Below are 27,643 nucleotides of genomic sequence, written 5' to 3' on the forward strand. Positions count from 1 at the left end.
CCCAGACGCTAAGCAACCCTCCTGTGACCCTCACTGACCTGTCACCCCCACAACCTGAGGACAATAGGAGTGCGGCTCTGGAGGCCCAGGACGCCTTTCAGTGCGGCGGCCAGCAGCTCCGCCGGCCCCCACTGGGCCTGCTCAACCCTCCTGTCCCAAGTCCTGCTCGCCTGGGCCGGAGTGCCCAGTCTGGCCCCCAAGACCTCCCCAGACCCTCCACCTCCCAAACGCTGGCACACACTCTCCCAGCTCTTACTGCCCCCTACCAGAGGTATCTGTGCAGTCCCCATATGAACATTTATTAACATTTTCACGCCGGTGAGCCAGATTAGGATAAAACGCAAGGGCAACCTGCAAGAAAAAAGCCATGCAAGGGAACCACGGGGTGGGGGTGGGGGGAGGTGAGGAAGGACTGCCTAGGTGAAGGAAGAGGACTGATGGGCAGCTGGCACGTCTGCTAGGCCCAGAGTATTCTTTAACGGCAGCTGGGGGATCACCAACTCCAGCTGGCCAGCAGGGTCCTCGGTACAGACTCCAGTGCAATGCATGTCTGTGGAAGGAATGCGTGCACCGGGCCCACCACACTCCCCACGCCCTTTCCTCACGAGAGTGAGACTGGAGACGAAGGGCAGAGTGGACGTGGCATGGCTCTGCCACTCACCAATCAGGGTGTTGGGAGGGGGGAGGGGCGAGGGGGGAGGGGGAAGCTGGGGCCTTGACTGCTGCAATGGGGCAGCCAGCCAGGGACCCTCTCTCCATCCGAGGGGCCTGGCAGCCAAGCTATGTCACCCCCCTCCACCCCGGGCCTCTGTTTAAACAAGCTCCGGCCTGCTGTTGCATGGAAACAGGCGTCTGCTCTTATTCCGAAGTGACGTGGCTGCCCTCTTCAGCACTGTTTGTTTCAGCTTAAAGTCCTGTCACCAGTCTGACTTCTGACTCGCCCTGTTTATCTCTCTCTCTCTCCTCTGTCAACTCATTATTCCCAAAGGCCAAGCTTGCATTTCCAGGGTTTGTTTACCCAGAACGGAGGGACAGGGACCAACAGACAGAAGGACAGGGGGAGAGAGGACAGACCAGTGCAACGCCCACAGACACCCCCCCCTCCCCAACCTCCTTCCTCTGGAGTGGCTACTTAGGGCCAGTGGACAGTGTTGCTTCTGTTTGTTTGTTTTAAGAGACCTTTTAGGTTGAGAATGGAGTGCTCTCAATCATGCATCAATAGACGTTTATTTAGCACCTACTATGTTGCAGGCCTTGCTCCCTCCATCTCCTACAGGGGACTGTGTGAGTGGCAGGAGCAAAAGGGAGGCTGTGCTGAACCCTGAACTAGGAACTGGGAGGCCCGAGGTCTAGCTGCAGCCTCTCCCATGTCGCATGGACAAGTCAGCGCCACCTCTTGCTGCCCTCTCACCTGTGAAATGGGAATAATAACATCCACTCCCCCCGCAGATGACTGAAGGACACAACCAATGAGAGACACAGGTATTTGTTTGTCCTTGAAGGACTTCCTGGTTGGGACAGAGGGAGGAGGAGCCCACTGGGCCAGGCTCTTTCCTACGGTTGGTTTAGCCCACAAATCGGAACATTTGTTGGGGGGGGGGGGGGCAGAAAGTGTTACCCCTGAAACGTCCCCCACACCTCACTCATATATTGGGGGGTGGGAGCAGGGCCTACAGACGGATCTTATTTAATTGCACATTTTGGATTTTTAATTTTGCAGGTCTCTTTTCATAGTTTGGAGCCAACAAAACCTTTTTAAGTCTCAAATATTTTCCTTGGCCCCAGGCACTACGCCCGTAGTGAGCCCAAATGGATAAAACAGCCCTCCGCCTGCCTCCAAATCTCCACCCCAGTTTATTTGTGAAACAGATATAGGATTTTCCAGGACTTTGGGATATTCCCCAAAACAAACAGGAATAACTGGAACATGGAACACGGAGGGTAAAACATGCGTGTGCAGAGCGGAGAAACCTGATCAGCACACACAGTGCTTCCCCACCCCACGCATCTCCCCCGCCACCCAGTTTCTGTGCTCACTCTTCACTTTAAATACGTTTTAAAAGACATTCCCAGTTTCAGCGTTTCTCCTGCCCACCCCTCAGCCCCCATTCTCCGTGAAAGAGCGGGAGGGGAAGCTGGCCATACAGAGTAGGTGGCCCTGGTGGTGGGGTGTTTTGTCATTATTTTGGTGGAGGGTAGGATTTTGCCCTTTGACCTCTGTCCCCAGTAGAGGGCACAGGCACTGAGTCTCTCCCCCAGAGATCCTGCTTAGGAAGGCTTGGGAGATGCCAGGACACTCCCAAGGCCCACCTCCCCGGGGAATGGGGACCGAATGGGGACCAGCCCTGCTACTCCAGCCCCCACTGCTTGTGAGAGGAAGTGATTTTTAAAGCTCTTAGTTCTGTTCCCATCCATGCAGCCCCTGGGGACGGGGGTTTCACACCTAAACTGCATCTGATCCTAACAGCCCGAGGAAGCCAAGGCTCGGGAGGCCCAGGACTTGGCAAAGGTCACACGAAGGGGCAGGCTCGGACTGAACCCGGGTTTGTTTCATTCCTGTGTCAGTGCTGGCTGACTGGCTCCGTGCAGGGCGCCCAGCTTCTGACCAGGCTGCTCCAGGCTGACCTCCGGCTCCCAATGATGAGCTATGTGGTGGGAAAGGGCCCCCTAGGGGCTGTGGAGTGGGAGGAGGAGCCCCGGGGTGAAGCTGGGAGCCAGCATGAGGGCAGGCAGCACCCAAGGCCATCAGGCAGGGGTGGGAGCCCGGTAGGGAGGGGCAGGCGGGACCTGAATTTTCCTTATTCCCAGCAGAGCCCCTAAGGGCCAGTGCCACCAGCAGTGATTCGAGAAGCAGGGAGTCAAGTAAGAGGAGGCTCTCCAGGCTGGGCTGGCTGGGCAGGTTCTCGTGAACTTGTCAAGCCCGATTCTCCCTGTTTCCCGGGTGGGGCTGGGACCTGGAGCCCCGGTTCTGTCATCACACAACCAGGCTCCCCACCCTCGGGCCTCTCTATCCACAGAAAGGCTGGTCTTGAACTCCTGAACTCTGCAGTTCAGAGTGGGAATGACGGAGGGGAAGAGGGAAAGTGGATACAGATAGGGGTGCCCAGTCTGAGCCCTAAAAATGGAGGCGTGCCTTTGCCTCTGGCTCTTGGCCTTTTCCCAGCTGCTCTGGCCTCTGGTGTCTGGAAGTTTGATCTCTTCACAGCTTGAGTCAGGGGCCCAAGCAGACATTGGGGGGGCGGGCGGGTTATTTTACAATACAAATAAAGCGGAGATACCCCTATGTGCCCAGCCCCCTCTCCCCAGTGGACACACTTCTAAAGGGAGGGTCTTCTCCCCACCCTGTTAGCTTAGCCAGTGTCAGGAGGGTCCAGGTGCCCGCCCACCCAGGATGCACACTCAGGCCAGCTTCCCTAGTCTGTCTGTCCCGGTGGGCATTTCTGAGACTGTCCGAAGCGCTATGATCTCAGGACCCCGAGTCCTACTTCTTTCTCTGGAAAGCTCAGCTCTCCCTTGGTTAAGGTGGCCACTAGCACGGAGGGCACAGAGGGAGTCCCTGGGAGCTGGACCTTCCCAAGATTGTTAAAGGGAAGCTGCCTGGGCTGGAGCAGTGGCACCAGTGGCCAGAATGGAGCGGGAAGAGGCCTGGCGTGCCCCCTCCCTGTCCCCGGGGGCCGAGGAGGGGCGCCAGCTCCTACCTGTTGCTGCTGGAAGTGCAGCAGATCCGCAGGGCTCATCTCGCCGTTGCTGTCGGCGCCCGCAGCTGCGTCCCTGCCCGCACCGCCTCCAGCAGCGCCTGCAGCCCCGGCACCACCGCTGCCATCGGCCTGCCCGGAGAGGCTGCCCACGCCGTTCTGACCAGAGGGAGCTGACCTGATTGTCTCCGAGGCAGATTCCACCATCATGTCGCTCTAGCGGGACCTGGAGCGGGAGGAGAGACGGGGGAGGGGCTGAGTGGGTAGGGCAGGTGCGGGTTCTACCCTGGGCAGCAACCATGTCCCTCAACAGCCCCACCTAACACCCCACCCCAGGCCTGGGGCACCTCCTCCTGGGACCCCTCTTGGGGTGCAACCTCTCCCAGTGTCACCCTTCCCCTAGGCTGGGATAAGGGGCGGCTCCAGACTGCAGCTGCCCCCTCGACTTCCAGAAGACCTCTACAGGGCAGGGGGGAGATGCTGCCCCCCAAACCTATTCCGGCCTCTCCCTCCTGGCCAGGGCACGGGGGGATGGGAGGGAGGGGCGAGGGTTCTGCAAGAACTTAAAAGCAGATGAGCTATTCACTGGGACTCACTGTCTCCCCTCCTCCTTTGGCACAAACACCTGTAATGGCCATTGTGCTTATAGACGGGGAGTTCCCCAGGGCAGGGAGGCAGGGAGTTCCCCAGGGCAGGGGCCTCCCTAGTCTTTTCCTGAGGGCACTGAGGTTCGCATCAAGATCTGCTCCACAGCAAAAAGGCTGCCATTTGCCCAGCACCTCCTGGGAGCCAGACTCAGCTTGGAGCTGTGCAGTGGAGGCAGCCACGGTCCACTTCTCCGCCTTCCCTTCTAAGGCTGGCAGGCGAGGGTCTGGCCAGAAGTAGACCCTCAGTCACATTGTCTCCACAGGCACCATGATTCCTCATCACAAGACTGGGAGAGTGTTCATCATCCTGACCTGACAGATGGGAAAGCGGAGGGTCCAGAGTTTGGGGATTTACAGAGGCAAAGGGCCAAGGCCTGAATTCCATACCCTCATTTTCCCACTCCAACTGCCTCCCAGAAAGAGAGGCGGTCAAGGGCAGTGAGGAGAGGGAGGAGGCCTGGACTTCCTTCTGCAACTTGTGGAGGTCCCGCTACCTCGGGGGCTTGCACCTACACTGCGATGGGGAACCTGAACATGCAGAGCTGTTCTCAAAGTCTGGGATGTCTCCAACGACCCCCAAAGTTGGCTTGAGAGGCACATGGATTTTAGTGAAACAGGAGATGGCTGGTATCCACCACTGATCTTCAACACATCCTTTTTAAATTACGTATATATATATATTATTGATTTCAGAGAGGAAGGAAGAGGGAGAGAGAGAAACATCAATGATGAGAGAGAATCATTGATCGGCTGCCTCCTGCAGGCCCCCTACTGGGGATCGAGTCCGCAACCCCGGGCATATGCCCTTGATCGGAATTGAACCGGGGACCCTTCGGTTGGCAGGCCAAGGCTCAATTCACTGAGCCAAATCTGCTAGGGCTTCAAAGCATCTTTTTTTTTTTTTAAAGAGGTTTTTATTGATTTCAGAGAGAGAGAAAGGGAGAAGGAGAGAGAAAGGAAGGGAACAGGAGAAAGAGAGAAACATCAATGTGAGAGAGGAGCATTGATCAACTGCCTCCTGCATGAACTCTGATCGGGGGACTGAGCCCACTATGTGGGCATGTGCCCTGACCAGAAATCGAACTGGTGGCCTTTCGGTGCACAGGACGACACTCAACCGAGCCACACCGACCGGGGCTCCCACACGTCTTAAACCCCCTAAAACTCCATTTCCTAGAGTCCCGTAAGGAGTAAATAAAACAGCACATACAAACCACCTAACAGGGTAAGCTCCCATCACCCCCTTCTTCGCCTGCCCTATTTGTAAGGGTGACGACCCTGAGGCTCAGAGAGGTCATGGACTTGGCCCAGGTCACACAGAGGTCAAGGGGCAGAAGCCACAGGAGCAGCTAGTGGGGCCTGTGAAAATCAGCCCGTGTTCTTCCCTCCCTGTTGGCCGAAGCAGACCCCCACAACGACATGGTCTCCCTAACCCAAGAGGCCTTGCAGGTAGCAAATGAGAGAAACTACTGGAAAAGATTGGATTATTTCCCTAGTTCCTCCTCAAAATGCAGCTTCCAGGAGCCTCTCTCTCCTGCCCCCAAATTCTCTCCTTGCACCACGAGGAGAATCCTTTCCCCCTCAGAGGTGCTCTGTTTTATCCCTGCTGGAAGCAAACCCAGTTGAAGTGAGGGTCCTGGGGGTCAGGACAGAGAGCTGCTAAGGGTCCCTGGGGAGCCCACCAGTTCCCATGTGCCACCCACATCACTGCTCTTAAGGCCCCTCCCCCTCTGACTCTAGGCGTCTCCGTGTGGCTTCCTATGAGAACCTGTGCTGCTGGAGTGTCCTGTGTCTGTGCATTTCTCTGTGTGTTCCCCAGTAACATGTCTCTTGTGTGTCCCCCCACCTCAGCTGCTGCTCCCACTCTTGGGGCCAGAGGAGCTGGGCCAGGGGCGAGGTTGAGGGCGATGGTTCGGAAGAGATTGAGCACTCGGTCTCAGGCCTTAATGGCCGTGTCAGCCAGAGGGCCAGTGGCTGCCAAATGATGGATGGGGTGGGCGCCATCCTCCACCCGCCAGAGCACAGGGCTCCAGCCCCCCTTTCCCCAACCACCCACCCTGATCCCTCCCAGCAGCCTACCGAGCACCTTCCCCCACTCGGGCCTGGGCCCCAGCTACAAGAGGGGGGTGGGGAGACAGCAGGGGCATACTCTAGTCTCCCTCTCCCCCAACACTGGCCCTGCGGGGGGTGGAGAGCAGCTGCCTGCCCTGATTCCAAGCTTAGCTTCTCTGAGATCTGAGAACTCCTGGGCCCCAGGGGACAAAGACCAGAGCCTCAGGGGTGTGTGTGCACAGGAGAAAGGAAAGAGAATCCAGCAGTTACTTTCCTGGGGTAAGAATGAGTGCCCCCCTTTTAATACACACACACACACACACACACACACACACACACACACACCATAAAGTTGTAGCCCAGACAGCAAGTTTGGAGAAAGGGAGAAAAAGTAAAGAGGATGCAAGCAGAGGTGTCCCTTTCTTTTCTGTTTGTTTTTTTTTCAATGTAGGGGGGGGGGGGCGGGGGGGGGCATAGCGACACCCAGTGAACAACATAATTGCTGCAATGTGGCGTGTAATAATAGCTATTCAAGGGCCAATCATTCATATTAAACAGGGTGAAGCAAGCCTCTCATTTGCATGCTTGAGATTATATGCATTTGAAAAGTCATTTCCTCAGGGTATATGAATGGCATTAATTCCCACGGGGCACGCTCTGCCCCCCTCCTGGGAACTTACACCCACTGAAACCAGCAAGGAATGCTCACCTCTGCCCTGCGCTCACCTCTGCCCTGCGATGCCCGCCCTCTGAGAATGAACACACCGTAGGCCTCAAGCCTCCAGCTCACCTCTCCACGGGGTGTTGCAATAGCACTGGGGTGTTCCCTGCACTGTGGGTGAGCAGCTCCGGTGCCTGGGGCCCAGCCTGCTAGGGTTGGGGTGGGTGGGGTGCTGGAGGTAAGACTTGATATCCATGCCCTGCAACTACAAGAATGTGGGGTGTAGCGGAGGAAGCGTGTTCATGAGAACCTGGACCCTGGCTAGAGGAGAAGGCAGGGGCCTGCATGTCAGGCAGCCTGAGCTCGGCCACAGCCAGCTGTGCACACTGCCTTCCTCCTCCTCTGGGCCTCCACTTCCCCGTCTCTACATGGAGAGGTGGTCTTGACGGTCTCTTAATTCCCTGGCCCAGCACGTGGACATGAAGCCAGACTGTTCTAGTGGCTGGAGGGAGCCAGTGAGGGTTCATCGGAGTCACAGCTAGTCTCAAAAGGCGAGAGCAGACTTGAGCTTCCTGCCCCGTAAGGGGGGCACCCTCCAGGAGTCCCCTCCTCCCTTCACTCTGCTCTTCCACCTCTGTCCACACGCTCCTCCCCCAGTCACCCATTTCCTCGGCAAACAGCAGCTGAAACCCACAGAGAGGAGAGAAGCCCTGGGAATGGGACTGCTTGGTTTCAGGGGCCTGATGCAGGACTCTGGGCAGGTCACTGCCTTTCCCAAGTTAATGGCTGTTCTTTCTTCCTTTATACAACGCATACATGGGGGATTGGGAGGTCTTTCTAGGACTCAATGCGCGGAAGCCCTCACTCCCCACTCCAGCCTTCCCAGACCCCTCTTGCAACCACGCTTGGGGCAGAGAAGAGCAGCTGCCCTGGAATTATTTCAGGTGATCCAGGGATTCCGTCTGGGGCTCTGATCCTGCCCTTACACAGGTCCTAGTCTCCCATCTCTCGGGGTTCCCCTTCGGGAGCCAGGGCACCCCAGGGCCTTGAGCCCGGCCTTCAGAAGGAAGGAAGCTGGGTCAAAGCCGCAGCAGCCTCTTCCGCTCTGGGGGAGTCTGCGGGCCGCTGGGGGCTCCCACTTCCCCAGAGGCTCCTGGCCCTTCTAAGAACCCCGTAAGGTGCACCGTGGGGGACGCCTCGGAACTCCTCTAGGTCGCCCAGTCGCCTCCCTGGCGGAAGTGACGAGCTCCACCTACCTTGGGACCAAAGGGAGGACCCAAGGGCCAGGGTGCTTTCGGGGGAGGGGGAAAGGTTTCTCCTACACGTGGAGAAACCTTTGTGCCTTTTCCGCAGGCCCATATGGTGTAAGAGAGTATTAATTACCGTAGCTTTTTAATTAACAATCGCTTAGTCTGAGCCCTAACATTTGCCACGACACCCGGAGCCTCGCTGCGAACCCGCGCTGCCAGCCCAGCCAACTCATCAATTAATTTTTATTGACGGTTTCTTCCCCAAACAGGCACAATACCAGGGTTTTCCAATTAACACCTCCGCGATCTCTAATTAGTGCAATTAACAGACTGATGGATGCCCGGAGTTTACCGCGAAGGAGGGGGCGGGGCAGCCCCCAGCGCTGCTCTGGGGGCTGAGCCTAGCAGGGCGCACGTGCATGCGCGCCGCTGGAGGGGGCGCACCCGCAGTTCTTTGGGAAGCTTGGAGGGTGAGGGTGTGACTACCGGTTACCTGTACCCGGAGCAGTGATGGCGGTTTGAGTTGAAGGAAGGAGACACTGTGTCCAGCCCTCAGAAGCCTATGATCGATGGACGCGCCCTGAAAGTCTAGGTGAGACTAGGAGTTGGAAACCCGGCCTCTGGTCCCAGCTTTATCTCCTACTTGCTGCCCGCTTTACTCCTCTGGATACTGGGGATAATGCGACTAGATGTAGCTATTTATAATGTATACCCCTGTCAACTCCTCAAAAAAGACTGGGCAGCAGCCTGCCATGAAAGACAGATAAAGATTCTTAAAATATATTATCATGGGGTGGTAGGAAGGGAGAGTAAATGGATTAAAACTTTAGGCCTGAGAACGTCAAACTTGAGAGCATCAGGGTCGCCTGGGAGAGCTTGTTCAAACACAGACGGCGGGGCCCCAGGCCTGGAGTTTCTGACTCAATAGGTCTGCAGTGAGCCTGAGAACAGTCATTTAAAAAAAAAAGTTCCCAAGGCAATAGGGCTACGAGGAGTATTGACTAGTTATGAGCCTCCTGGTGGCCGAAACCAGATGAGCCATCTCATCTCCAAGGCCACTCATGCATTCACCGTGGACTGAGTGCGTAATTAAGCCAAGCCCTGAAGATCTGTCTACAGCAGTGGTTCTCAACCTTCCTAATGCAGCGACCCTTGAATACGGTTCCTCATGTGGTGGTGACCCCCAACCATAAAATTATTTTCGTTGCAACTTCATAACTGTAATGTTGCTACTGTTATGAATCGTAATGTAAAGATCTGATATGCAAGATGTATTTTCATTGTTACAAATTGAACATAATTAAAGCATAGTGATTAATCACAAAAACAGTCTGTAATTATATATGTGTTTTCCGATGGTCTTAGGCGACCCCTGTGAAAGGGTCGTTCGACCGCCAAAGTGTCACGACCCACAGGTTGAGAACCGCTGGTCTACAAGAATCTGAAACGGGACCCCTGCCCTACACAGGCTTACAAAACTCAAGCCAGTGCAGCCCTGGCCAGGTAGCTCAGTTGGTCAGGGTGTTGTCCTGATACGCCAAGGTTGCAGGTTCGATCCCTGGTCAGGGGGCACATATAAGAATCAACCAATGAATGCATTAATAAGGGAAGCAACAAATCAATGTTTCTCTCTCTCCTCTCCTCTCCTCTCCTCTCCTCTCCTCTCCTCTTCTCTCTCTCTCTCCCAAATCAGTTTTTTTAAAAAGCCAGTGCAGTAATGTCCTAAATGCTCTGTGGGCAACTGGTAATAATGAGGTCTTATTCCCCCCCCCCCCCTTTTTTTGTCTGAGTAAATCTAGCATTTGTCTTTTTGAAAGTTTAGCCACTAATAGAGTTTGGGCTGTGAACAAACTCATTCTTCTCTCTTCTCCAATGGCTGGCCAGGAGCATATTTCACCAGCAATGACCCTTCATCCATTCACTGGTCCAACAAATCTTTAAGCACCGACAGTGTGCCAGCCTCTGTGTGTATAGAGACCTGGATGGAACAGGACCTAGGCCCTGCTGTCCTGGAGCTTATGTTTCAGTGTGTGTGTGTGTGTGTGGGGGGGGGGGGGGGTGACAAATAAGGACACCAGTAAGTAGATAAGCTCAAATAAAATAAATTGTATCAAATATGAGTACAGAGAATACACAGAGGGTTCTAATTTAAATGAGAGGGGGGCAGGGCAGGTCTTCTTTTGAGGAAATGGCATTTACGCTTAGAAATGAAGGGTAAGAAGGTATTGGCCAGGCAGAGTCCACTGAATGCAGGGGAAACAGCATATGCAACCGCCCTTCGTTTTCACACGAGGTCACCAGTTTCAAGACTTTTTCAGGGCACACGTGTGGGTACCACAGAGAACAGAGCATGACTTTGCCATATATTTTCTCTCTCTTTTCCTTTCTTTCTCGCTATCCTGGATCAGATCTTACTTGTGTCAAGGGACATACAGCCGAGGGCTTTTCAGACCAACAAGCACTGGCGTTACAAGTAACTGAAGGATGCCTCCCAATCTGTCATCCAAAGGCCCAGAGACACCCCGCACCCCCCCCCCCCCCCGCACCCCCAGCTCAGGCCCCAAAGGCCCACTGGCTGCCAGGTGAGAGGAGGGTCAGGCAGGAGCCTCTCTTGGCCTTGGCCTTCCTTAGCCAGCCACTCACTTGCCATCCTACCTGCTGACCCTTCTCTGGTCTCTAATTACCGTTGTGATGAGAGCGCTGAGCAGTGAGGTCACCAGGTGGATTCCTTATTTGTCATTTGGGGCTAATACCAATAACCCTTCCTTTCAGGGTCACTGTGGTGTCCAATAAAACACACTGTGTGAAGGTGTGCAGGGAAGGCTAGTCACTCTAATTACGGGGGCCCAGGAGACCCTGTTCGACCCAACTCTGATGGGCTATGGTGTAAAAACTGATCCCGGCCCTTGGTTCAGCACTCGAGGAAAATGAAGCAGGACCCCACAGGTTAGAATGTCTCTACAGATCCACAATGGGACCCCAAACCAGAGCAGGGTCATGAGTCACAGGACTACTTGGCTCTCTGAGCAGGCCGGCGGCACCTCCCCCCAAACAGAGGGGGCTCCCTGCCTGAGTTCCCAAGAAGCTTCATCCCTCTCCAACCCCTGCCCTCCTTGGTACTTTGGGATGCTCCCTTGGGTGGGGGTGGGTGAGAGGCTCACACCCTGAGCTTCCTCTGTACTCCCACTGCTGCCTGACGTTCTCCCTAAAGGACACTCTGGGACAGCGGTTCTCAACCTGTGGGTCACGACCCCTTTGGCGGTCGAACGACCCTTTCACAGGGGTCGCCTAAGACCATCCTGCCTATCAGATATTTACATTACAGTAGCAACATTACAGTTATGAAGTAGCAACGAAAATAATTTTATGGTTGGGTCACAACATGAGGAACCGTGTTTAAAGGGCCAGAAGGTTGAGAACCACCGCTCTAGGAGCTACCGGCCCCAGACCTAGGGACCATGTAGGGCCTCTTCTTAGCACAAAACCTCAGGGCCTGAGGAGCTCAGTGCAACCGACAGGGTGAGGACAGCCTAAGCGGCTACAACAAGCGGTGCTGGGAGGTGGGCCACATCCTGCGAGGTCTGTTCCAGGTTCTCCCCCAAGTTTCAAATAACTATATTTTTAAATCACAAAAGTAGAAAAAACATCTTGGTAGAAATTTTTGAAGAAAAACATGAAAGAAAAAAACAATTAGTGCCCATAATTCTACCACCCAGGGAGCCAGCCCTGTGGCCCCGCCCCTTCCAGTCAGTCCACTCTCACTCTCTTGGCATATAAACACTGAAAAAGTGAAACTGGGGTCAGAATCGGTGCGTGGTTTGAATTTTCCTATTTTTCCACTCACCACTTACTATCATAACCATTTCCACATGACATCAAATATTTCCAGCAGCAGTTTTTAGTGGTCACAGAGTTGCTCGAATGGGCCACATGTTCCAGAACTTACTTAGCCACCCCCCTGGAGTTGGACATCCAGACTGTTACCTATGTCTTTGCTATGACGGCAATAAACACCCTTATGCGAACAGAACACACTGCATTTCTATTTACTTAGCATTTGTTTGAAAGGCAGAACTGCATATTGTTTTAAGGCTCTTGATACGTTTATTCCCTAATTGATGTCATAAAATTTGTAGCAATTTTGCCCTCCCTTCAGCAATAGGCCACATCCCAGAAGACTCACGAGCCACTCAGCTTTTTAGAGATTTAATTCCATTCTCATCTCCTTCAGAAGATTCTCAGATCCTGCGTAAGGCACTCAAAGGCCAACACTACAAACCCTGTCAAATCTGGATGAGTTTACAAGGCATACAGCTGGGGGGGGGGGGCGGGGGGGGGCTTTGCCTGCAACTGATACTGAGTACTGGGGCCTCGGGCATAGAAAGGTGAATAAAATCCAGCCCTTGCTTTGGGGGGCTTTACAATTTGGTGGAGGAGAGAGATACACAGGCAAACAAGCATCAACAAAAATACCCCTACCTATGCTCCAACCTGGGTCAATGAAATTGCACTGTTTGGAGACTGGGACCCAGGAGTGGATAGTTTTAAAAGCTTTCCAAGAATTCTAAACTTCAGGTGCAGCTAGGGTTGAGAACCTCTGCCCTTCACAACATACAAACTTTATAAATATTACGTTAAATAGACACTGGGGGTCTATGGGTGCCTAGTGGGAATGGGAGTACTCTGGGAAGGCTTCCTGCAGGAGGTGACTTCTGAGCTGTCATTAGGAAGTGAAGTCTGAGCACACTACTTGTGAATATATTTTATTCCTAATAACAGTCATTCCACTCTGAGTCCTAGACAGTCCTTCCCCATACCCTGTCCCCTCCTCTCTTCTCCACACAACCTGGAACTCGCTTTGACAGATGAGGAGGAGCCACACTTTGAAGATGTCTTGACAGGGCCACCTGGCTGCTAAGAGGCTGAGCCAAACTGAAACCTGGGCTCTTCCAACTCCCAAACCAGGGCTCTCCTCACCCCTCAGAGGTGACAAAGCCCTGAGGGTGGTCACTCTGGAATTTCCCTGGAATCTGAACCTTTCCTCACCACCTCCATCACTTAGTTCACTTTTCACTGGCCCCAGCTCCAAAATGCTCCTACCAGGCCCTAGCAAGGTGGCCTCCCTCAATACTCCTTCCCAGTACAATGACCAAAAGGAAAAATTAACAATAAGAAAAAAAAGAAAAGAAAAAGAACCAAAGATCCCACTCCATCTCATTAAGAAAGTAAACATAAGAGCCATCTAAGTGTCTAATTAAGCTTCTAATTAGTCCCTGCTTGTTACTAATGCAAATTAGATTACTCCGCTTAACTACAGCATGTCCACAACACCCTTGTTAATTGCGGCCTTTTGAAATTAAATTACTCCCTAATTAGCATATCAAAGCCATTGATTCGGAGCTGGGAAAGATGAGGGCAAGAGGAGGCGAATGCCAAGTTTGGTTAATCAGAGATGGCTAATTAAATAGTGACGTCTTTTGTGGGGGGCCTGCTGGTTAAGGGAAGGGGGTTACTCACCCATGGCTTGAGTGGCCATCTGGAGCCTGGTTCTGATAGTGCCCTTGGCACCAGGGGGCTCCTGTGGACATGGGAGGTGTTCCAGCCAGCCTGGGCTAGATCACAGGGCCTGGCCCTCCCTGGGGCCCTGGCTGCTCTGCTCAGCCCACCCGAGGTGGTCTGGCCCAACCCTTTGTCTCTGAAATGATATATCTAGGTGTGGCTTTCACAGGGATCCTGGGTACCAACTCAGGGGAATGCAAAACACATCCACATCTGAATGTGCCAGCTCCAGCATCCTTCCACATCTCTCTCTCCCTGTTCCCAGCTGAGTTCTGGGAGGGTGGCTTCTGCCCGGTTCTTCCCCAGTCCCAACCTGTGATTCTATCCTTCGAACAAAGTCTCCCTCACCCTCACAGTACATAAGTTTGGGGGCAGACTAGAGAAGTTCATTTGGGCAGGGATGGGCTGGTTTCAGCTTGGATCAGGCCCCTCGAGACACAAGGCCCTATAATTCTTTCCATGGTAAAAAGCAGGAAAAACTAGAGAACACCATCAGTTCTTAAGAAGCAGTGTGAGGATCAGATTGGGTCAGGGACATCCTTAAAGGCCTCCTCCGACCTCTTGTACAGACCCCACATTCGACAGGTGAAGTCTCCATGGCGGAGTGGCTAGCCATAATGCCCAAGCGGCAAGGCTGGTCACCTAGAAGGCCTCGGGAGAAGTGGGGGGCACTCATCCCAGTCTATCCATAACCATACAGAAATGTAGGCTCGGTGTTGACAGGGTTTGGGTTTTAAAAAAAGAGCCAAGTCCTAGCCGGTTTGGCTCAGTGGATAGAGCATCGGCCTGCGGACTGAGGGGTCCCAGGTTCGATTCCGGCCAAGGGCACATGCCTGGGTTGCAGGCTCGATGCCCAGTAGGGGGCATGCAGGAGGCAGCCTATCAATGGTTCTCTCTCATCATTGATGTTACTATCTCTCTCTCCTCCCTTCCTCTCTGAAATCAATAAAGAAATATATTTTTAAAAAAATAAAAATTAAAAAAAGAGCCAACTGGGGATATTTGTGTGAAATTCACTGTTGTAAATGCATATGGGGTGAACTTAGTCAATTTGTGACCTCGGCCCTTACGCCCAGCATTCCCGAGGGGCGGGTTCCAGTTGGCTGGTGACCCTGGACAAGGTAGATCACCTCTTTGGGCCTGGCTCCTTCACCTGTCAAACGAGAGTCAGTGTCACTACTGGAACAAGGAGGTATGTGACCTGGCAAAACACAGTTCCTCACTCAGGGTCGGCTGACCACCTAGTTCTACTCTGTACCTGCCACCATCTCTTCCCAGATTGGAATGTCTTCTAGAACCTTCCTCCTCCATCTTCCATGCGGGAGGCAGAGTCTGGGCTCCCAAGAGGCCTTGGAAATGCTGAGGGCTTATTTCTGCAGACGCCTGGGCTGGCTGCTAGGTAGCTAGGAGGCACCACACACCTGGGCCCTCCCCCAGCCCTTGAATGGAACAGCCCTGGTAGGGGCAACAGCTCCTAAATGTCTCCTCTAGAAAAGACAGAACTTTCACAAAAATCCTGATGGCTGACAGGTCCTTAGCCTGTCCTCCAGTGCCCCCTTCCCGAAGGGGGGGGCCTCTTTGGAGTCTGTCCCCAGACTTGCCTCCCCCAATCCTGCTCTCCAGGTTTCTCACCAGCACCCCCTGCAGCCCTCAGGGTCAGGGTCAGGGTCAGGGCCAAATTCCCAAAGGGTGAGGCTTTGTTGATTTAAGGAAGGATCACACAGGGCCCAGGGGACAAGAAGCCCCCCCCCCCCCCAATGCTCAGAAAAGGGTGAATGGAAGGCAGGCCGGCCCATGGGTCTTCATCCAAGCCGACTGGGAAAAGGGGCCCATAGCAGTGGTTTTTATATTAGAAAACATGTAAAATTAACAGCCAGGCAGAAAATGAGAAATGGGGAGGGGGCGAAGCTAGGCTGTCCTGGTGGCAAGGGGGGAGAGCGCACAGCGGCACACAAGGGCCGAGCCGAAGCCGCGTGGCTGAGCTCTCTCTCCCAACGAGATTCAATTAATTGATAACAAGAGGCATCAAATTAATTTCTGGAGGATGTGAGATTCTGATGAAGGGAAATCTCTTCGATGGGGATCGGGAGGGAGGGGTCGGGTAGCGCCCCTTTAATCAGGCCGCGCTGCCTAATTGGGAAGGAGGAGACTTGCGTGGGCCGTGGGGTCGCCTGCCCACGCCCTCTGGGGGCAGAGCGGAGGGCTCCGGCCGGCCGCAGTGAAACAAAGGGGAAGAGCAAGAGCGCTGAGACCTTCGGGTCTCTCCTCCCAGAAGCCCCACCTTCGCTGCAGGAAGGGGAGGCCCGGGAGGCCAGGGAGGGGGCGCACGGCTGCTCCCTCACCAACTGTACAGTTAGGGAAAGCGAGGCCCAGGGAGAAGAGGCCATGCCCAAGGCCGCAGAGGGATGAGGAAGTTGGGACAGAGCGCTTTGCCCCTCACCGGTGAGTCCCAGACCCGAAACCCACACACCCGAGCAGTTACCCCCCCCAGCGCGAGAAGGGCAGCACACGGGTGGGAACCCTCCATGTGGCTACAAGGCGGAGGCCACGCTGGCCAAGCCGCCCCTCTTCCAGCGTCCCTGGACCCGGCACTGGGCGGAATCCGCCTGCGAGGACACCTCCTCCTGGCAGCGGGGGTGGGGGTGGGGGTGCTCAGGTGTCAGAGATCTAGGAGCTCCTGCCAATCGCCCTGACGCGCAGGGAAATGCTGGCCCGCTAGCAGCCCAGAGCCAGGGCACGCAGTTGGGGAGAACCGGTCCGGAAGCCAAAGGCTTCTGAAAGGAGGGATTCTCCCGTGTGGACCGACTGCACCCTCAACACCTCCGCGACCTTCAGACTCCCATCCTGCCACGATTCCCAACTAGAGAGGTGCAAGCCTCTGGAAGCTACGGAGGTCTCCACGCTCCTCCCCAAGCGCTCACAGCAGCCGCCACTTGCCCCTCCCTCACACTTGCCCTCCCTCCGTGTCCTGCAAATCTGCAAATGCCAACATCCCCATCTCCCCAAATCTCTCCCCAGCCGAAAGCGCCCTTTCCTTGCAGGGTGCAGATGCACGTCTGCCCCAGGAACCCTTGAAGGAAGCACACTGCTACCCTCTTTTGGACCAACTTCTCTAGGCCTGGGTCTCCTGAAGTGTGTGTGGGCTTGGCTGCCAGTTAAGGAAACGAACAGAAGCCCCCTCGCCCATCCATCCTCCAGTGTCCCTTCACGCAGCCCAGCACTCCAGAGGGCTCTCCAGTGGCCACCACAAGCATCCTGTCCAGCTGGGTGGGATGTCAGGACCAGAGCCTGCCTCCAGTCTCCAAAAGATGCGTGCTGGGGCACTCGATCCATTTCCAACTCTCCCAGTTCAAGCCAGCCACCCTCACAGGGCCCACCGCACACACGAAGCTCCAAAATGCTTGTGGATGAAGAGGAGTCCTTGTCTCCATTCCCTGAGCCACCCTGCCATCAAGTCTCCTGCACTGTGGTGGGAATTCTGGGTAACCCTGCCTACCTTGAACAAATGCACTCCACTCAGTTACTGTCTGAGAAAAACACACCATCTCGCCATCCCCCTACCCCCGCCATCCTGCCTTTGCATGATAGCCCAGGTGCCATCAGAAACTCCAAGTGGGAGAGAAAATATCACTCAGCCCTGTCTTGCATGACCAATGGTCCCACTCACCCTCAGGTCCAGCTTGGCAGGCTCCAGCTGGGCAGAGGAAGGGGCCTGGGAAGGTGGGCAGAGCTGCTGGGATTGGGGCACAGGTCACGTGGCAATGGCCATGGCCAGGGCTAGGGAAGGAAAGATGCAAGGCTGCACTGGAGAGAGGGCAGTCCAGCAAAGGCAAAAACCCCACGGAGGGTTAGTGCGAGTCCTGGGATGCGGAGTGAGGGCATGGCCAGGCCCAGGCCAGGATGGCTCCCCGGAGGCACCGAAGCTTTGACTCCATGGTCCTGCCCCTGCAGCCCTTGCCCAGTGTGCCCCTTTTGTGCTAAGAGCTCTTGATTTCCAGCTCAGGTGTGCCCCAAGTCCAGGCTCCACGTGGGGCCCGCTCAGCACCGCCGCCACTGCATCACCACTGCACAGGTTTGGAGTAAAGACACTTCCTGCTCTGATCCCAGCGTGGGACGGGCAGCAGGGAAGGGCTGTGCATTTTCCTGTCTGTAGAGAATCCAGGAAGGCGATGCTGAAAGAGCCAGCAACTCCAGGCTCAAGGGAAGCTTCTTTTTGCTTTTTTCGAGATGATCCATCCAAGGGTAGGTACCGAATGGATCTGAGACTGGCTGCCAGACGTGTATTCCATGAGGCGATGAAGCTAGGGTTTCAAACCATCGAAGTCTCTCTTTTTGGAGAGGGTGGTGCTACCAGCTATTTGTCCTCCTCTGTGTTCTGGAAACTATCCCTCCCATTTTTATTTGTCTCCACCGGCACCTTAGGAGGCCAGGGAGAGGAGAAAACGGCACATTCCAAGGTCAAGGGCAGAGGGGTGGGCCATACCTGAGCTTGTGAAGGAGGGAGGGGGAAATCAGCAGGATCTCCCATGCCCTTCTCTCCCCCCACCCCCAGCAGAGGCTCAAGCCCCACTCTTACACTGGGGGTTAGAGGCGCCAAAATTTGGTCCCTGCCCTAACACGAACTAGCTGTGCACCCGCGGTCAAGTTGCTTCTTCTCTCGGGGCTACTTCTTCCCGCTCCATAAAATGGAGGATGGCACTCGAGCATTTCCAGTATTTGGTACATCGTGTGGCCTGGCAGTGCTGGGACACTAATAATAAAAGCCTCCCCTTGGTCAGAGCTTCCATGTGCCAGGCACTGTGCTAGGTACTTTACCTCTGCTCTCCCATTCAACTCCCCAAAGGGCTCCACATGGGTATTACTGACCTACTTTACCCGTAAGAAAACTGAGGCTCCAAGAGCTTAATTAAGTCCCCCAGAATCCCATCGCTGCCGGCAAGTTCCAAAGCCTTTCCCACTCCGACCCATGATGTGCCCTGGGAGGCCGAGTTCCTTGCCCTGGGTTCCGGGTGAGTTCTGGAACCCAGTGGGAGGAAGGCATTCCAGCCAAAGGAGTCCCGGAATCCTGTCCCAAACGGTGCCTGCCCTGCCTTGGTCTGGGAAGCCGGGAGAGTTGGAAGATCATGACGGGGAAACTGCCGAGCTCCTTGGATGGGAGAAATGCTTATGTTGCAGTTTGGGCTTATTAGAAAAGTAGACATTGTGCCTGCTTGGGGACAGGGTGGAGGGGCTTGCATTTCGGCTGGAGAGACAGAAAAGCCACCACGGCTGTGGGGCAGCGATGGGTGAGGATGCAGGTAAGGCCAGTCCAGCCCCAGGTGAGGCGGAGCAGGGAAGCCGTCTTGGGGAATGACCTTCCGTCCCCTTGCACCTCACACCTCTCTTCTAGAACAGACACCCTGCTCCCACCCTCCTCTCTCTATGCGATATCTTATCTGTCTCTCCTACTCCCACAATGTGAGGTCCGAACAGCAAACCCCAGCCTTCACTGCTTGGGCACTCCAGTGCCCAGCCTGGTACCTGCCCAGACAGAGTAGGGGCTCAGCAAACATTTGGGGAATTACTGGATCAAAGGAAGCCCCCCAAGTCCCCCTGCTTTCCTCCCCCCCAAGGAAGAGGTGTGTTTGGAGTAGGGGCCCAGCAGGATATGCACATTCCTGGCAAGAAGGGACCTACCTGCCAGCAGCCAGAAAGGAAGTTTCTGGCCAGAGGCGGAGGAAAGGGGGTGGGTGGGGGTGTCTAGGTGTAAGAAAGGCACCTACACAGAAAAAAAAAACAAAAAAAAAACAGGGGCAGGTCCTTTTGCAAGCCAGGCCCAACCTGCCCTGCCCTGGCATTCCCCAGCACTGCTGTCAGGCCTTTCTCCCCCCCAGGGCTCAGGGGTTCCCCCAACTCCATAACTCCTGGGAAACCTGCCCAGGACCGCGAGGACAGAAAACCCCACCCAGGGGCCCAGCGCTCAGTGCCAGAAGGTTCCCATGGTCTCCCACAACTCAGTGCCAAGGCTGGGGCCAGAGTAAGGTAGTGATTGAAGGGTCCAGAAGGAGTGAGTCAGATCTTGGTGGGTTCCTGAGTGTGTGTGTGGGGGGGGGGGCACCCACAGTGCCACTTCCTCCCCATGCCACCTTGCCCCATTGGCAAGAACCGGAGTCACACCAGATGGGGAGCCCTCCCCCCAACCCCCAAGGCACAGGCCTGGTTTGGGAAGGCTTAGATCTACTGGTGCCCAGGTGCTGGTAGCAGTTCTCAGCTCTCCCTCCAGCCGGCCAGGTGACAAAGAGCCCTGGGAACCCAGGCCGAGACAAAGTTTCTCAAGTTTAAAACAAACAAACAAAAAACAACAGCAACAAGCCTGCAGACTTCCCCTTCCCCAGGAAGGAGTCGGGCAGGGGTTGTCTGAGGCAAGTGACTCTCCTTCCCCAGCTGGGCCCGCACAGCCCAGCCTTCTGCCCTTTGGGGCCCCTAAACCCACTGGATAGCTCGAGAGGAACGTCAGGAGCTTGAAATGCCCAACATCCACAGGGCTCAGTCCCCATTCTCCAAAGAAAGTGCGTTTCTGGGTTCAAATTCTCAGTGCGGGCGGTCTCCACTACCGGGTTCTGTGGGGTTGGCTAGACCCTCCCGAGGCTACAGGCCGTAGAGAGCACCCCGCGCCTCTTTCTGTGTGGGAGAGGCGGGCAGCGGGCCCAACCGCAGGCTCCAACCTTACTTGCCCCGCAAGCTTCACTCCCGTGGCCCTCAATCCCAGACCCACACAGGTCACTGTGGGGATGCAGGTGGGGCTCTGAACGGTATGAAGATGCTGAAGTGCAAGTAAAAACCCGCATTGGCCAAAACGCTCCTGGGCTTTTATGGGAACCATGGCGGGCGCCGCTCCAGAATCCGGCTGACTCCTCCACACACACCCCAGCTCCAGCTCCAGGCTCCGAGGTCAACCTGCAGGGAGGCCCGGAGCTGGGGTGCCAGGCGCACGGTGGCCTCCAGCCGCCTTAAACCCCGGGCGCCCAGCGAGGGCGGAAATCGGCCAAGCGGGGTTGGAAGAGGGACGGGGTGCCGAGGGACGGGCCAGGTGCTCTGTGAGCTCGGGTTTTCCGCGATCCCATATCCTCTTCTCCCAACCTAGAGAGTCCGAGCGGGCGCCAGTGTGTACACGAGGTCCCCCCAATTGGAGGAAAGGAATCTGCCGCCCTGACGGCTGCGGCCTCAGAATCCGCGTCCCACGAAATCACACGGTCCCTTGCCGGGGAGGCCAGGACCCCATGTCGCTCAGGGCGCCCCAGCGTCACAGGCTCCGCCGGGGCTCAAGTTTGTTTGACGTGGATGGGGGGCGGCAAGGCGGGAGCGGGGGTGACCGCGGGTCAAAGAGAGGTGTGGGAGGGGGGGGGGGCGTCCAAAGGAGACCCTAGTCCTCAGTCTGAGGGAGGGTCCCGCTGGCCTCGGGGCAATTTCCGGGTGGCCTCCGAACCCTGTCCCCCCCAACCCCCCCCCAACACACACGGTGAGGCAAGAGCTCTCCTGAATGGGGTGATGAAGGTACAGGGCCAGGTCCGTCCCCCGCTCCACCACGAGCGCACAGAATCACAGGACCCGCTCCACGCGCACTCAAGTCCCCAGAAGTTTTCCGCTCCACCTCCGAGCTGACCGAGGGATGGGGCGAGACTGCCTGGCCCCGGACCCTCCCAGGTGCGACCCTGGCAACACGAGTCCCCCTCCAGACCCGAGGCGACGCGGAGGTTGGGACCGGGGCCCCCCATCTGCTTCGGCCAGTCGTGGGGAGTCCTGGCCCGGCTGAGGTTGGGGGAACTCACTTCCCCACTTCCCTCCCCAGCTCAGGAAAGTCGGGGCCGGGAAGTATTCTTTGTCTGACTCCGGGCGGGCGGGGGTGTCGCGCCCCCTTACACCCCATTCCCAGCGGTCAGGCCGGGAGGGGGCGGAGTCCGGATTCTTGGGGAAGGGCGGGCCTCGGTAGCCTTTCCAGCCCCCCCCTCCGGCCGACTCCGGCTGCCCCCCCCCCCCCGCCGCCGCCGCCGCGCCGGAGCCCCCACCTGTTCCCCACGCAGCTCGGGGCCGCGAGGGCCCGGCCCGGGGCGGGTGTCGCGGCCGCGCGGGGTCAGGGCGAGCAGCCGGCTCGGGCTGGAACAAAGTGTGCCGGCCTGGGCCCGGCTCCTCCCGGCGCGGCTCCGGCGGGCAGTTTGCAAACACAAAGTGAGCCAGGGAGCGGGCGAGAGAGTGCGCGAGCTCGGGAGTTGGTCTGGTCGCCGGCCCAGCCCCCACTCCTCGTCCCCGGGCTCGGCCCGCCACCTACCTGTCCGGCCCGGCCGCTCCGTGCGGGCTCCGGCCCGTCAGCCCGCGCGGGGCATGGGGCTCGCTCGGGTCGCAGCCCGGGCCCGCCGCCGCCCGCTGGGGCTGCCCCTCCGCGCCGCCCAGCGCCGCGCAGCTCCGGAGCGTCCTCCCTCCGCGCCGCGCCTGCCGCCGCGCGCCCTAGCCCCGCCGGGGCATCGCACTTTGCGGGCAGCTCGGCTGGCTCCGGCGGCGCTCCTCCTTCCCGGTCCTCCCGCGACGCTGGTTCGCTGCTCCGGCTCCGCGGCTCCGGGACCCCGGCGTCCCCGCCCCCGGCCCAGCCCTGGTTCCGGCCCGGGCTCCTCCCCGCCGCGCCGCCGCCGCCTGCGCCGCGCCCTCCTCGCTGGATGGGGGCTCCGTCCCAGCCGCCGGGCGCACTGTCCGGTCCGCAGGGGCGACCGGCTCCGGACTCCGAGGGGCTGCGACTGAGCCCGGCTGCGAGTGGCTGCGAGCGGGCGGTGCGCAGGCGGGGCGGGCGGAGGCGGGGAGGCGGGCGGAGGGGGAAGGAGGGAGCGCGCCGAGAGCCTGGGCGGAGGGAGGGAGCGAGCGAGCAGGCGGCGGAGGGAGGGAGGGGAGACCAACTTCTAGCGCTACCATAATTCGCCTAAAGCAGGTGCAGCAGCTTTCACCAGGCCCGGCTGCCGGCCGGGAGCGAGAGGAGACCACGTGGACCCAACTTTAGGGGAAGCAAAGTGGGGACACCGGGGAAAGACGTGGGACTGTGGACCTGAAAAGGCGGGGGGCGGGGGAGAGATGGAGAGACCCCAGGAATTCACCCTGGGCTCTTGAATTCTGTGACGTGCTTTGCAAACCCCAGCCCTTCTCTGGAGTCTGGAGGTACGGCCAGCCCTGCTCCCACACGGTTCACTGGCTCCCGGCGGGCTGCGCTCCACGCGGGGAGTGGTCGGGGCCGGAGCCGGAGCCGGTGTGTGCCCCTCCTCGCCTCGCCCCCGGTCCCCGCCGTGTGGGGGTCGGGGTGGGTGTTTGAGCCGGGGCGGGGATGTGGGGAGACTTCTTCTGGGCTTTGTGCACCGCCACCCGGGGCGATCGCTGCCTCCCTCTTCGGAAGGGGAATTTCCCTTACAGTGCTCTGCGCACCGGTGAACAAGGGGCCCCAAGCCGGATCCACGCGGCCTAGAGAAATGCAAAGTAGACTCAATTCTTCGGAGATATCAGACTGTAAACAAAACTCAATGTTTTTGCCCCGGAGAACGGAGGGGACTGAGGTGGTGGCGGAGGTGCGTGTTTGGGTTGGGAGGGGGAAGTCCGGGTGAGGAAAGGCCCCAGATCCCTGGGGGAGGGCTACGCTGGGAACAGATGCCTCATCAGAGACCCGTGCCCGTCTCCGTCCTCCCTCCCACCCTCCCACCCTCCCCGCCCAAACATTTCCCATCTGGCCCAGTGTGTTGGGGTGGGGAGAGGCGAGGGACGGCGGAGGAGTGCCCGGGACCAAGGGAGGCCCCTGCTGTGGGTGGAGGCCAGAAGGCAGTGGCTCCTGAAGGCTCTTCCCGCCCAGATCACCTGAGGCAGGTGGGGGTGGGCAGACACTTGTTGCTTCTGTGGCTTGTGAGCTGGGGGTGCTTCAGGGATTGGTGCTCAGTGTGTCAGTGCTGTGGCCTGGGGAGAGGATTTCTTGTTCTGGAAGAAAAGGGTCTTCAGGGAGGAGGCTGCCTCCCTCGTGGGTTGTTCTGTATCACTTGCTCCGTTTCTTGGCTGTGAGTGCAGATAGCAGTTGTAATGTCAGTGGTACCTGTCCAGGCCCAGATCCTGTGTATTTGCCCGCTTGGGTGGATGGATGTCACAAGCAAACCAGGGTCCTGCTGGAACCTTTCAGGTATCTCGCTGTGAAATTGTTGGGGGCAGGACTCTAAGTGCCATTTATTGGGATACTGTTATTGGAGAGTGTCCTTTCTGATACAGCCATAGCAGCCGCCATAAGAACAAAACAACACATCTTTGGAGTCATAGCACATCCCAGGCCTAGGACTCATTTCATTCTCACAATAACCCTACGAGGTGGGTAGGGCTGTTATCTCCATCTACAAAGGCAGAAACTGAGGCACAGAAGGTGAAGTCACGTTCCCAGGCTTACACAGCTGGTCAGTGACGAGGCAGGATTCCAACCAGAGCCACTTGGGTGAGGACAGGAAAGCTCTGGAGATCTTTAAAGCAGTACAGCCTGCTTGGGGGTTACCTGGGAGTACAGTTTTGGGGAAAGGAAGTCCTTGGCCATGTGATCTGATTTATCTTCTATGGAGAGCCAGCTCCCATAGGAGTCAGCTTGTGTGGACTGGGGACTGGGGGGAGGGGGGGGCGGGCAGGGCGAGCCTGGAGTTGGCAGGTCCTTGTGTGAGCCCAGCTGGACCACGACCCCCTCCCCATCCTTCCTGCAGAGGCTTGAGGTGGGTTTCTGCAGGGGCAGATGAAGGAGGGGACCTCCACGGGGCTTCTCTGGCTGGCTCTCACGGCCGGCCCTTTTCCATCCTCTCCCTGCAGCAGCCCCCTTGCCTCACACGTGGGCCCTCTTGCCCAAAGAGATTTCCTGGGAATGCTTTGGCCCTCATTTCCGTTTACCCCTCATCTCCAGGCCAGCTCACTTCCCAGCACCCAGTGAGTCACAGTGGGTGGGGGTGGGGGGGGGCCTCACCAAAGAAAGGGACAAAACAAACACCCCAAAATCAAAGCAGCCAGTCCAAAGGTCTTCCTTCTGGTGCAGGAGCTCTGTATGAGGGTTCAAAAGAGTAGCCCTGGCCCCCCAGGTGGGAGGGACTGGGAACAGGCGGGGTGGGGGGGTCCCTTTCTGTCCTTGTTCCTTCAGAGGGGCCAGGGCCAGGGGCTTTGGGTGTGGCAGGAACCAGGGCCCTGTGAGGGGGCCGTGGTTAAGAGCACAGGGTAGAGCCTCAGTTTCCTCATCTGCAGACATTGGGAGGGTGCTTCCCAGAGCGGTGGGAAGATGATGAACAAGTGTGGGCAAAGTCTAGCTCCGAACCTCAAAGCGCTTTCCATAAACGCTCATTCTCCCTTCGTGAGCCCAGTTTCCTCGCCTAAAAATGAGGAATGTAGACCTCACAAAACTTCAAATTGTGCATATAATAGGTTTATGCTTATTAAATGCCTGCTGTGTGCCAGGCACTTCATGTGCTGCTCAGCAGGGTGGTTCTGTTCATTTTATAAGTGAGGAACTTGAGGCTCAGAGAGGTCAAGCAACTCACCCGGGTCACACAGCTAAGAAGTGGTGCAGACCACCTCTTGTTCCCAGGTCTTCCTACTCTGAAGCAGAGGCCCTTGCCCAGCGTCAGCTGCCTCCCTGCTCTGGGGAAGTAGGCCAGTGGGTGAGCTTGTCCCGAGGTCCAGGCCTGGCACTCAGGGCTGTGCATGTTCGGAAACATTTATCTCCTCATTCCCACAGTCCCTACACGTCTACACCCAGATATTTTGTTTCTATCCATCTCACTGAGTGACTCTTACCTTTCTCCCCCGTCAAAGCTTTTTTTTAGTTGTGAAGGAATACAACTTTATCGGCATAACATAGCAGCTCCACTGCTAAGTACATACCAACAGAAATGCATACATATATGTGTGTTCACCAAAAGACATACACTAGAATGTTCTTAGCGGCGCTATTACCAATGGCCCTCAACAGTGGAATGCAGTGAATGAATCTTGGTATTCGCATACATGAGCTAGTACTTGGTGATGAGAATGGACATACTATTGCCGCACACAGCAACATGGAGAAATCTCACAACCAGAACATTGGGCATAAAAGCCAGACACCTGAGAAAACACACAGTATGATTCCATTTATCAGAAATTCGAAAATCAGTTAAACTAATGGATGGTGTTACAGCTCAGGAGAGTGGCTACTCTGGGTGGGGGAGTGACGACGGGGAGGACGTGGGGGGTTTCCTGGGTGCCTGGAAATGTTCTTGTGTGTGTTTTTAATTTGGTTATGTGGGTGTGCACACTTTGTGGAAATTAATGGGGCTGTATGTACACTTGTGATTTATGCATCTTTCTTTCTGCCTAAAAATAAGAAAGCTTAAAAATGGTTGCGGCTCTGGTTGAGGTCCTTTCCTATCCCGCCCTCTCGTTGTCCATCCTCCCCTTCCCAAGGTAGCCCGGTTCCTGAAGCTGGTAGTTCGCCTTCCCAACTGAGTTTTATACTCGCACGCAGCTAGCATTGCGTGGGCATCTGGAAGTGTTAAGTGAAAGGGGTCCTCCGGCTCCTTGCTTTTACGTTTTGTTGTTGTTTCTTACTCAACTTCGGGTTGCTGAGATGAAGGCAGGTTTGCTGCATGAATCTCCAGGGCATTCATTGAAGAGGCTTCTGGAGCCTTGCACGGATCACACCGTGTTCCCGGTCTGGTCTCTTTGCCAGGCCTCCCGTGACAGACAGACAGTTGGGTTGTTTCTGACGTACGGCCATTATGGTCACACTGCAGTGGGGTTTCCTTTGGGGGGGGGGGCGGGCTTCCAGGGCTTTCTGCTGCCTCCTGCCCAGTCGAGTGGTCCCCCTTTTCCCCTGTGGCTCCCCGTTCTGGAATCTCCTCCCCTCCCCAGCTTATTTCCCAGCTGTTCCTCCCACCCTGCTTCCCAATCTTTCTGACTCAGAAAGACCCAGGGTCCGTGCTGGGGGAGGTGGGGGAGGGGTAGAAAGGGGCAGCCTTTCCCTTTGCCACAAAGGCCCCTGTTCCCCAAGATAAATGACGATTTAGACAAAGAAATATTTCATTAAGGGCTGATATCTTAATGAACTGTGCCAGGAACCTTCAAGGCACTGTCCAGACTCCCCCTTTCTAAGGGGGGCTCAGACTCCTGGGGGGGAAGGCTTATCAGCTTACCACATTGCCCTGAGTAGAGGACCACGCAGTGTGGGGATCTGTCCCACGGGGCGGGGGAGGGGAGGGCATCGGGAGGGGGAGGATGGGCCGCCTGCCCTTCCTGGTGCCCCAGCCCTGGTTGCACGCCCCTCTGCAGTCACTTTTAGGGACCCAGACCTTGTCCTCAGGGTCGTGGGCACGGGACTCAGGGCTGATTGGTGGAAAATCGGTCATTAAGGATCAGGAAATGAACAATAAGCTGACAAGCAGTGGACAATTTCCCATTAATTAGAACACGTTGGGTCAAACAGGACCCCCTCCGTGGAGGGATTTCCTTGCAGGGAGAGAGCAGGGCACACACAGCAGACCCAGCACCCAGGAAGGGGCGGCCTGGGGCAGGGAGAGGCCCAGGATGGAGCGGGCTCAGAGGGAAGAACGCTCCCGCCCTCCCAGAGGTCTGCATCCTGGGCGAGTTACCCCATGTCTTCCTCCCTCGTGAAGATGCTTGGGCTTAAGTCCCCATTCTGCCATTCTCAAGCCTGAAATCCTGAAGCGAGGGGCTCGATCTCCGCTTCTTCAACTGCAGGATGGGGAGAAAGATGAGGGTCTGGCCGAG

The 27,643-nt window shown here is 56.6% G+C and overlaps 1 protein-coding gene across 1 annotated transcript in view; it reads right to left on the reverse strand.

Moving 5' to 3' along the window:
- Positions 1-22,497, reverse strand: part of FOXP4 (forkhead box P4) — a 51,120-nt gene extending 28,623 nt beyond the window's left edge. The window contains 2 exon segments of the mRNA XM_070418623.1: positions 3,699-3,921; positions 22,170-22,497. Coding sequence (XP_070274724.1) covers positions 3,699-3,905 — 207 coding nt within the window. The 5' untranslated portion in view covers positions 3,906-3,921; positions 22,170-22,497.
- Positions 22,498-27,643: the final 5,146 nt, after the last annotated feature.

This window comes from Myotis yumanensis, unplaced genomic scaffold (assembly GCF_028538775.1).
Source record: "Myotis yumanensis isolate MYYU_CA2020_CCGP unplaced genomic scaffold, mMyoYum1.0.hap1 SCAF_6, whole genome shotgun sequence".
Lineage (NCBI taxonomy): Eukaryota > Metazoa > Chordata > Mammalia > Chiroptera > Vespertilionidae > Myotis > Myotis yumanensis.